A 12116-nucleotide genomic window follows, 5' to 3' on the forward strand; every position below is an offset into this window, starting at 1 on the left:
GGTATATTGTTCAATATTCATTGATTGCCAATCCTACTCTGGTTGTTTAAACATCCGTTTGTATTGTTCCTTCCTCAGCAATGTCTGTTCTGTTCCAATTCTTGGTCTCCTGGGTTGCTGAAGGACTGACAGCCGAAACTGTAATCATGTAAGGATGTCAAATATGAACTTAATAAATCGAAGCACGAATAGGCCACTCAGCCCATTCATCAGCTCTACATTCAACATGATCATAGTTAACATTGTTTCTGCCCTATCGCCATGTCCCTCCATTCATTTAATCTTCAGTAATCCGTTGATTCTGATTTGAATGCATTGAATTCATGAGCTTCTATAGCCCTCTGGGTAGGGAATTGCAAAGATTCAACACCCCTTGTGTCAAGGAATTTACCCTAATAACAATCCTACATGACCTATCCTTATTTTGAGACTGTGATTTCTAGTTTATAAGTCCTCAGCCAGGAAAACATCTTCCCTGCCAAGCCCTCTAAATATTTTGTATACTTCAATAATGTGTCCTCCCTCTTGCCAAACTCTCAACAATAAAGAGTAGAGAAACAAGGAACTGCAGATTGTGGTTTACAAAAAGACATACAAGAAGAATCAACCTGAAATATCACCTATCCATGTTCCCCAGAATTGCTGCCTTACCCGGCTGAGTTACTCCAGCACTTTGTGTCTTTGCATTCCTCAAGAATAAAGGCTTTATATACTGAATATGTGTGCATATGAATGAGTTACTTTCATTGGTGAAACTAGTCTGGTGAATCTTTGCAATGCTCTGTATGACAAATATGTGCCTTTTTTTTAATGAGGAAACCGAAATACACAAGTCTCCAGATGTGGTCTCGTCAAACCCTTGTAAAATTGTAGAAACACGTCTTTGCTCTCGCACTCCTGTAGCAAAGGCCAACACACCACTTAGCTTCCTGCCTACTGCACCTGCATCTTTCAATGACTTGTGTACAACAGCATATAATTCACATTGAATATTAACACTTTCCAATCTGTCATTTCAAAATAACTCAGCATTTCACTTTTTTTTTAAACCAACGTGATTAACCTCGCGCTTTTTCATATTGTACACATATTGTACACTATTTGAACTTATCACTCACTGAAGTTGTCTGCAGCCTTGAAGCCTCTTTGCTTTTTTTTTCAATGCCCACATTCCCATGTTAATTTCATGTCATCTGGGGACAGTAGTACGCCATTAGTCACAACTTGCCAAGACTGTTTTCAGGAGTACTTGGAATAAAGACGGTTTATTCCTCCACCACATTTTCGATACCAGTCCATCAGTATTTTCATGTCAATCACTAGTTTATATTTGGAGCAGCATCTGGCAGAAGCACAGCTAGGAAAGTGGAAATTTGCATGAGAAGCAAACAAACAATCTTGCACGTCTACCTCCCGAGTAAAATATCAGAAACAGACATTTTTGAGCATTTCTCTTAATATTCTTACCTCATTGGTGAATAACTTTTTTAGTAAGGAAGGTCAGATTGCTAATCTATATGATCACTTCCATGGTAGTGGAAGTTCTGAATTTCCTGAGAAGTCTCATCATTGTCATTCTGATTGCGCTGTGATGTTGGATTTGCACAATACAAGGGCCAACTTCCTGCTGTCTCCCAGCGATTATGCTGGGAGATCTGGCCACAGAACCCACGCTATGTTAATCTTGGTGCAGGTTCGGTGATTTCATTCATTTCAATGGAGAGGAACAGCTTCAAGGGATTAGATAAAGTTCAGGTAGTTTAACTGTTTGAATTAATTGAGTTCATTGAAATATATTGAAGTGTTCTTCCAGATAGGGTTACTAAATGGATATTTGTGATGCCTCTTGACAGATCAAAGCACTTGCAAACATTTCTTACTGATTGAGATTAACTGCCAGTGTATGCGAATGAAAGACAAACCAGTAAAACAAAGGTGCTCCGTGTGAATTGTATTGGTGAAACATCTCTAAACAAATACAGAGCAGTGTGAGCAAAACCTTTCTTGCTCATTTGATGCAGTATCCTGTTGCTTTTCTTCATGCAAATACGTTTCCTTATTCTTTCTTCTACTGCTCTCCTTTCTTCTAATGCCCTCTCAATCTTTGTACACAAATACCTAGCATGCGTTGCAATCATCTTATCCCCCCCCAAATGTTCTGTGAGTTCTAGGTTGTAATCAGAGCAAAAATGCAGATGCTGGAAATCTGAAACAAAAACAAAATCATGCAGCACCAATGGGTAGAGAAAAGGAGATTACATTTTAGGTCACTTTTAGGCCATTTAGCGGAACTGGACAAATGAGAAATGTGAGTAGATGAGGAAAGAGGAGATATTTGCAGTCATAGGGTTCTACAGCATGCAATCATGCCATTTGGCCCAACTTGTCCATGTAGACCCAGACATTTATCTGATCTAGTCACATTTGCCCAAGTTTGGTCCATATGCCTCTAAGCATTTTCCTATTCATGTACCTCTCCAAATGTCTTAAGTATTGTAATTGTGCCTGACTGAAGCTTCACTGGCCTATATTTATATGGTAGAGTACAAATCAAAGGTGTTAAGATAATCATTACTTTAAATACAGGCAGGGGGAGACAGAAAAGTTTTTAAAAAAGAACAATGAAAGTAAAAGATATGGAAACATTGAGAAAATAATTCTGTATTGGATTCAATTCATATCAGTTTATTTGACATATATACCAGGTGCTGTAAAATTCCTCATTCGCATGAAGCTCAGAAAGAGAATGCGTGGGAATGACAGATATAACCAAGAACACAATGGCAAATGCAAGCAGCTGTATTGTGCAAAGATTGTAGTGCAACATAAAAACTGAAGTGTAATAACAGAATATTTGAATAAAAGAAGAGTCAGTCCATTGAATTTAAGAATGCACACTTCTGCAAGCTATTGGTTTATCATTGGGGTGGAAAATAGAAAGGAGTGAGAGGGGGAGGATTTCAATGACTGGACTGTTCTTGTTATTCACTGATTTATTGTCAGTGGATCTGCATACTTGCATTGTCAGCCGTGTATTACTTGGAGGGTTGGCAAACACTGCCCTTTCCTCCAAAGTCTTTTCCTGCATAGACCAGTGATTCCTGTTTGCATGAGATGGATCATGTTGTGGCAAATGATGAAATATCAAGAGTCTATCTCCACGGAGATATGGCTAGTATTGTGGCAGTTGCCAGAACCCAGTGGGTGGGTCAGAGTCAGGAATTCAGTGAGTGAGTCAGTGCAGCACAGTTGTGCAGCTGGTACTTAGCCCACAGGTCCAGAGACCCGGGTTGATCCTGACCTCGGGTGCTGTCTGTGTGGATTTTGCATTTTTGCCCTGTGACCGCATGGGTTTTCTCCGGGTGCTCCGGTTTCCTCCCAAAACATGTGGGTTTACTTGGCATCTGTAAATTGCCCTTAGTGTGTAGGGAGTGGATGCGAAAGTGGGATAACAGAACTAGTGTGAATTCGTAATTGATGTTTGTCGTGGACAAGGGGTTAATTTTGGTGAGGAAGATGAGTATGTTTGTAACCAGAATCGTGGTCTTTAGTTTGTGCCGCCGGAATATGGGTAAATTTATGGCTGGAGTTTGGGAGCTTTGGTGGTTGTGTTAACAAATGTGCAATTTGCTGCTATTAATGGTGAGAAAAGCCAGCAGCTCGCCTCCCTGTCAGATTGCAGGAAGCCAGAGGCAAGCCATGTTTGTTTTGACAAGCTGAAATTTATGTGGAAATTGTCAAATTAAGGTGGATAAATCACCAGGATCTGATGGATCTATTTGAGGTTATTGAGAGAGGCAAGAGAAGAGATGTTGGTCCTTTATTTAAGAAGGGAAGTCTCTCTACTTCTTAAATAAAGGACCAACATTAGCTACCCTCCAGTCCTCCGGGACCTCACCTGTGACGAGAGAAGATGTAAGGATCTTCGTCAAGCCTCCCACAATCTCCACTCTTGCCTCTCACAATAACCTCCAATAGATCCATCAGATCCTGGAGATTTATCCACTTTAATGCTCTTCGAGGCCCAACACCTCCTCCTTCTTAATCTCAAACTACCCTTGATCATAGGAAGTCTCCGTACCTATCTCTTATGGATAATATGGTGTAATAATGAACAATAAAATAACAATATAGCTTCTAAACATTGCGATGAGGTGGCTGGAAATAGGCTACTTTGTTTGCTTAGCTCTTGAGCTTTAGTTGCAAAACTGTATCTCTCACTCATTTGTACAGCACACAGTGGTTCTGATCAATGTCTTCCCTTATTTTTAGTCTCCAGAACAAAGTGAAGAGGAGGATGGAACTGGCTTCCCAGGAACAAACTATATTGCTGTCGCTGATTTACCAAAGGTTTGTGCACATTTTTTGAATCCACATTTAAATCTAAACTACTTCTACAAAGGAAATGATTATACAAAAATAGCTTAATCTACTTTTTTTATCGGAGTAACAAACATTCCATATCTCTTCACTGTGATAATGCCAATCAATATCATTAAATTCCAAGCTATTAGAATAACCGAGAACAATAAGTGAGCAACTGCCAATTATACCGTAGGCAATTGATGAAATTGTGCAGAATTAATAATAACATGATATTAGAAAATCTTTCCAATGATGCACTTCTTTCTCAATGAATGATGTTGCTGCACTTTGAGGGAAGAACAACATACTGTATCATGTGCACCCCAGATGGCAAAATAAGAGACATTGCATATGTTTGGAAAATAACCTTTGGGTGAAAATATAGATCCGTGTTCCCACTGAGGGAAAGCGCTTGCCATTTCAAGAATATAAATATTACTTTCATGGGGGAATTGAAACATAAGTAATGTTATCTAACACATGTGGGGATTACCACAACGTGAGATGAAATTTGCTTCGTGCACACGAGATGTGGAGATGTGGACGTGCTTCCACCTGAGTTCATAAGCTGCAAGGAACCAACCGATGGTTGATGGTGAGCAGCTGATGGCTGAAAATAAATTGAAGCAGCTGCACACGACTTTCAACAGCAGTGTCTGGTCGCCATAGCAACACCCATCTGATAAGTACTGCTGAGCTTTCCACTGCAATACTGTTACACACAAAGCATGTTTGTGCAGCATACAGATTCATGACTGCTGTTAGAGCTGAGGCGCATCCCACCTGTAACATTTTGATCACAATGCTACCTTGTGAAGCTCTCTTTTTGTAAAAATATCCACCAAAACTATTAACCAGTGCTGCTGTCTGTCTGAGAAGACTCTGATTGGAAGTGTTAAATATGATATTGGTTCCATTCAGTAAAAGCTCAATATCACTCGAAAGCATAATTGTTGATGACAGACTCTGCCATTCATTGAATAAATAGAATGTACAACACTTTCCTCCTTCCTATGTATGGCTCTCTCTCTCTCTCTCCTTCCCATTTCTTTCAATTCCCTTTCTCTTCCCTTCTCCTTCTTTTCCTCCTTTTGCCCCATCCTCTCTTCCTCCTCTCTCTCCCACCCCGCTCTCTCTCTTCACCCACCTCTCAATCTATCCCCCTTTCTCTTTCCCCTTTCCCTCGGAGATTATCTCTTTTTCTCTCTTCCCCCAACCAAATGTAATTATGTTTTCGATAAGCTTGTCCAATAAGCAAGTTTGGTATTTCGATAAATGCAAGGATTCATGGGATTTGTCAAAAGTCATTCGGGATTAAAAAAAAGCGAAAGCAGTGCTTTAAACTGTATATAGATTGTTAACTGTTCTTCCAAGGAATTAATCTAGAATTCTGTCAACTCAATAGCTTTCTTTCTTGCCTGCTGTTCACACACTACTCACACAGTCCCAGTTCTAGTTCAGTTCATTAATCTGCAATTATGAGATATTCAAAAAGTTAAAAAAAAAAATATTTTCATTTAATCCTTAATGTGTTTGATACTGGAATAAGAAAATATTACTTGTGTTTGAAACATTTTCTTATCTTTATTCATAATGTATGTGTAAAAATATTTAATCTGAGGCAGGCAGCAACTGTATCAGTGTGATGTGGGCTGATGCTTTGCCTACAGGCGGTGTGGATGTACAAGGCAAAGATTCATCTCCAAGGAAAACTGAGTACATGGTTGGCCCTGTGAAGCCGCCAATCCGATATAAGACATTTAACTGCAAAATGCCTGCCCTTTAGTATTGGATAGATTGAGTGGAGGGTCTGTGCTGTTCCAAGTTTGCGGTGGTTGCGGTGCGTTTCCCCCCAGCCATCTCGCTCAGTGCATGTTGACCAGCACAGTTCGCCAGCCCTTGTTGAGGCTCTGTGCAGGTGTTACCCAAAGCCCAAAGGTTTTGTGGAGGTTCTGCGTTAGGATCGGGCACGCAGCGAGCTAGCGAGAGGGCTGTCAGATCAGATCAGCCCAGGTTGTCGAGTGGCCGAAGGGCGGATTTTAATGGGTTGTTATTAAACTGTTCCGTCTGTGCGGCATCGCCAGCTCTCTCTCTCCCAGATCCCCCACCCCAACTGTCGACAAAGTCTGACTGAGAATATCCTCCCACTCATATTGCAGGTTGGCTCCGTGTTTGTCCACTCGCTGGGGCGGGCGGCGCCTCCTTCAAAGAGAGCGAGAACAGATCCCGTCAGTTGGGGAGCTGCGACCCACTCCTGAGTGAAGCCTCTAGTGGGCTGTGGTTCAAATGGCTGCAAATTCTCATAATTATCTCAGCCTGGTCACCCGGACCCGGCTCGCAACTGTGTGCCCTGACAGACTGGAACCAACCCCAGAGGTTAAAGCAACAGCATCTTTATTTAAGCAAACCCACCTCAAAGGTTAAACCAGCCTGTTCGAATCCAATCTGAACTTTCCAACATTCCACTCACACAGAACATTCTCCTTGTTTCTTTCAATCCAGGAAGGTTGTTTAAATAGGAATATAAGGACTGTCTCAAATTGGTTGACCACACAACTTGTAATTCGGGTAAATCAATATCGAATTTGAATGGCTGTGACTCAGGCTAATACCAGGGATTTGATAATTGACAGGTTCATTCCAGGCATTGTTGCATTTTCAAGGCTGGTGCTGTATTGAGTCAATAATTTAAATAGATACAATTGTGGATTTGTGCAGCCTGCAGTATGCTGTGGCCTACTGCTGACATATTTGACGGATAAATGTATTTATAAATCTCATTGAAATGAATACGCAGGTCTGTACACACACAGTAACTCAGCTGGCGAGAATATTTATCCCGAATGACCCATGACCTGGGTATGCTGAGTTGTAATACCGAACTCGCTTATTGAACATAATATAAAAAACTTTGAAAACAGATTTTGCATGTCGCTCTTGTCAGCTCCTTAAGACTTTGAATTCCAGCCCTAAAGCGTTGACAAGAGCATACCTATGCCGTGTATTAACATTGACAAAATGCATATTAATTAATAGAATTACAATAAAAAGATTTCTGGCCTCAAAACAATATTAGTTGCACAGCAGAATGCAATTAACAATCATTCATATTTTATGTTACCTAGCTTTCACTGTTTCTAGGCATTCTAACTGTAGAACATAACATTTAATGTATTTAAAAAGCATCGTCATTCTATAAGTGAATTGAAATCTTTTGATTCTAAATAGATGTGCATGTGGTCTTTTTTTCCACATTTGCAAATTTTAGAGATTTTAAAGAAGAGGAAGAAAAATTATGATTAAAATTTGAACATCACTGGTAGTTTGGAAATGCTTTGTAACGAGAGTGTACATTTTATTCCTGCTGCTGCAAATGACCTCCAGACAAGCTGTTAAATGTTTTTCTGCCTGATTATCATAATTCCTCAGTCATTGCTTGAAGGAAATATTTTAATGGAATACAGCAGCCAGGTAGTTATTTTTAACAATTAGTAGTGTGGGGAAGCAAGGCTTTTCAATCTGTCATAGAGTGCAGAACTCTTGGACCAATCAAACAGTACATTGCACCTTTATTAGTAATACAGCGCAGCGCTCTTACACCAATCAAACCTTATAGTGCTGTTAGGCCGGTAACACAGAGTGAATCTCAGACCAATCAAACCGTATATAGCTTTTGGGTTAACCATACAGTGCTGAGGTTATGGACCAATTGTGCAGTGCAGATACTACAGCTCGTGATGTTCCTTCCCATATCCCTGAAAAATAAGAACATGTAGAAGCTGCAAAATGCTGCAGTAAAATATTAACTCGGTTACTATGGATACAGAAAAGGTAGGGAAATAAAGTGACTCTACCACAGCACTGTCAACATCACTGAAGGCAATCGATGAAATTGAGCAGAATGAATTATAACATGATACTAGAAAATCTTCCCAAAGAGGTATTTATTTCTCAATTAATCACTGCAAATTAAAAAAACAAAAATCACTACAAAATCAAAAATTCTACCAGTTGCAAAAACCCCAAAAATGTTTTGTTGCTCAATAACATTTTGTATAGTGTTCTTCTGCTTACACTTTCTCAGTAGATTTTTTTGTGTAAAATTGTAGGCTGGCAGCAGTTATGACTATTTGTTTTTTTTGTATGTACTTCTTTTCCTGGAGTATACAGTGCCATAATGTTTGGGACAAAGACCCATCATTTATTTATTTGCCTCTGCACTCCACAATTTGAGATTTGTAATAGAAAAAATCACATGTGGTCAAAGTGCACATTGCCAGATTTTATTAAAGGTCATTTTTACACATTTTGGTTCCAAAATGTAGAAATGACAGCTGTGTTTATACATAGTTCCCCCTAACCTCCCCTGTGCCTTCCTCGGGCTTCACAATTCATACCCCTTCTATCCTTATCTCACACTTTTTGTCTTTAACGTCTGGAATACGGTGCCGACTTGAAACTCACCTATACATGTCCCCCAATTATGTTGCCTAATCTACTGAGTTACTCCAACACATTGTGTTTTTTTTAAATTAAGGTTGCTTGTGTCTCCAAGCACATACCACAGCATTGATAGTATGACTTGAGATTAAAGTCTTGTCCCACCATCCTGTCCCACCATCCTGTTTTCAAAATTTAGCTACTTAAATTGGGGGTGCGTCTTCGACACTAGTGCGTCTTCATTGCCGGGAAATACAGTACATTGTTTTTGTTGAAACGCCGTCGTCAATGAATTTCTTGATGAAACCGGTGACTACTGATGTGTACTCATTCAGACTGGCTGACTTGGTCTTGAACATATTCTACATAGATGAACAGGTGAATTCAGTTTTTGCTAAGGTCCAGATCCAATGCTTTCAAAGTAGGATGACCTTGTACATGAAGGCCAAGTGTGGTCTTTGTAATGCTATGTAAGGGATGCCATGAATTAATTCATGGCACAATTCAATCAAATAGATGCCAAGAAACAGTTACAGGGCCTGAATCCCATCACAAGCTACCAGCTGAAATCTGTTATTATTCCATTATTGGACTAAAGTATTTTTTGCATCATTTTACCATTCAGCTGTTTTGCATTTGTCATTGTTGTTATTGTTGTATCTTTATTATTTCATGTTCTTTTTGCTTTATGGACTTCATGTGAGCAAGGAATTTCACAGCACCGGGTGTATGTGACAATAAATTACACTGAATCTGAGGATTTGTTTCTCAGCGGGTTGTTTCGATGGCAATTTTGGCTTTGGCAGACGTGACAGATAAAATTTAATGCAGAAAAGTGAGAAGTAATACATTTTGACAGAAAGAACAAAAAAAGACTATGTAGGCTAAATGCTCATTTCTACGGGGTGTGCAGGGGCTCGGGACTTAGATTAGAATTAGAATTAGAATTACCTTTATTGTCATTCAGACCTTACGGTCTGAACGAAATTTCGTGCCTGCAGTCATACATACAATAATACAATAATAAACAACAATAAACACAAATTAACATCCACCACAGTGAGTCCTCCAAGCACCTCCTCACTGTGGTGGAGGCAAAAATCTTAGGGCTGCAGTCTCTTCCCTCCTCTTCTCCCTCTGCGCTGAGGCGATACCCCACCGGGCGATGGTACAAACAGTCCCGCGGCTCACCGAACCCCGCAAACGGGCCGGCTCAAACACCGCGGCCCGGGGTGGTCGAAGCTGCCGCCCTCCAGTCCAGCGGACGCAGCCGCTGGCCCGCGGCTGAACCCCGGACTCAGGTCACTGCCGCCAGAACGCCGTCCCAGCCACCGGAGCACCGTTCCAGCCCCTAGCCGGATCGCCCTCACGTGAGTGCCGTTCCTCGAGCTGGGCCGCTCTGACGGGAGCGCCATACCTCCCTCGAGCTGGGCCGCCCCGACGGGAGCGCCATTCCACCCTCGGGCTGGGCCGCCCCGACGGGAGCGCCACAGCCCCGAGCCGGACCGCCCTCACGGGAGCGAGCCCAGGGCAAGTCCTGACTGGCTCTGCCTCCGGAGTCTCGAGGTCGCCAGCTCCGCCATTAGGCCTCAGCGCAGACGGAGGCAGAGAAGGGGGATACGACAAAAAAGTCGCATTTACCCGGAGAGACAGCAAGCCCTGTTTCAACCCCCCCCCCCCCCCCCCCCCCCCCCCCCCCCCCCACAAAAACCCAACCCAAAAAACAAAATCTTAACCAGACAAAACGAAAAAAAACAACACAAAAAAGTAAAAATAAACGGACTGCAGGCGAGCCGCTGCTGCCAGGGCAGCGCCGCCACTTCCAGATGGACACATACATAAATCTTTGTAGTACCATGTCATGTTGAGAGAGCAGTTAGTATAGCATTTGGGAGTCTAATTCATATATAGAGACATAGAGTGCAAAACACAATGATGTACTTTAACGTTATTTGATACAAACCACATATTACTTGGAGCATTGCATCCGTATCGCCACATTTTAAGAAGTAAATGGAAGTCCTGGAGAGGATCCAGAAAACATTTTACAAGGATATTTGCTGAGATGAGGGATCTTGGTTACCAGAGTAGACTGGTGAAGCTGTAGTTGTTCTCTTTGGAGGGGAGATTTTATAAATGGCGTACAACAGCATGCCAGGTTTAGACAGAGGAAGTAGAGGGAAGATGTTCCCATTCATGGCTGGCTTGAGGAGCAGGGAGCACAGGTTCAGAGAGACAGGGTTAAAGACTCAAGGAAGGAAGGGGGGATTTAAGGAAAAGGTTTCTTTATTCAGGGGGTGATTAAGCTTTGGAATTTATTGCCTGGAATGATAATGGAGACAAAGTCAGACAAGGCCTGGTGACCGTGCCACCTCCTCGCATGCTGCTCTGACCCCTATCACTGGCTGACAGGCCAGGAGAGGCCAGTCCCCAGCATCACTGGTAACGGCTGGGTCCAATTAGCTGATATTGGATTGGCCACCTGAAGCTTGTCAGTGTACACCCTATAACACCCAGGCATTCCAGAGAGAGGGGAAAAGACACATTGGCATTAGAGGAAACGAAATGGCAGATAAGGTAGCAAAAGAGGTAACAAAAAGAAGTAAGATTGATTTAAGTATTAACATAGGTAAAACTGAAATCAAAGACATTATTAAGCAAAGACTGAAGGAAAGATGGCAAAAGCAATGGGAGGAAGAGCGGAAAGGACGGTGGTTCTACAGAGTCCAGAGGAAAGTGGGAGAGATGAGATGTGCAGGAAAGAACAGAGAAGAGGAGACAGTGATTTCAAGAATTAGATTTGGACACACTGGTCTGAACAGTACACATTTTGTAATAGGCAAGCATAATACAGGCAGATGTGAATACTGTGGGCAAGAGGAAACGATAGAGCATGTCATTATACATTGTGAGAGGTATGAGGAGGAGAGAGAACGGATGAGTGAGGAGTTCAGAAAAGAAGGAGTACAATTTGATTTGGTAGATATTTTGCAAGGGAGTTCAAATAAGTGCTATCAAATCCTGTTGCTTTTTCTTAGGGTAACCAATTTGTTCGGAAGGATATAGGTTATTAGAATATGTAATGGTGTTGTTTGATCCACACTCCATGCCAGTTTGTGGCGGTAATGCACCAAAAAAGTTGTTTGCCAACCGCCAAAAAACACTATATAGAAGAAGAAGAAGAAGAGAGGGGAAAAGGGTGAGGGAAGAAGGAGGAAAACGTGGTGTGCCTCGCAGCTAGCTGTGTTCCCTTGTAGCAGATTCAAGAAAGACTAAGCAACTCGTGACCACCAGTGCCACCGACCGGTTGG

The 12116-nt window shown here is 41.7% G+C and overlaps 1 protein-coding gene across 3 annotated transcripts in view; it reads left to right on the forward strand.

Annotated features, from left to right (window-relative positions):
* kiaa0586 (KIAA0586 ortholog) overlaps positions 1 to 12116 on the forward strand; it is a 378726-nt gene that overhangs the window by 263619 nt on the left and 102991 nt on the right. For all 3 annotated transcript variants that reach the window (XM_055640495.1, XM_055640493.1, XM_055640494.1), the window contains one exon: positions 4273 to 4350. In XM_055640495.1, coding sequence (XP_055496470.1) covers positions 4273 to 4350 — 78 coding nt within the window. The remainder of the gene's footprint in view (positions 1 to 4272; positions 4351 to 12116) is intronic.

The sequence above is a fragment of the Leucoraja erinacea genome, chromosome 9 (assembly GCF_028641065.1).
Source record: "Leucoraja erinacea ecotype New England chromosome 9, Leri_hhj_1, whole genome shotgun sequence".
In the NCBI taxonomy this organism is placed as follows: Eukaryota; Metazoa; Chordata; class Chondrichthyes; order Rajiformes; family Rajidae; genus Leucoraja; species Leucoraja erinaceus.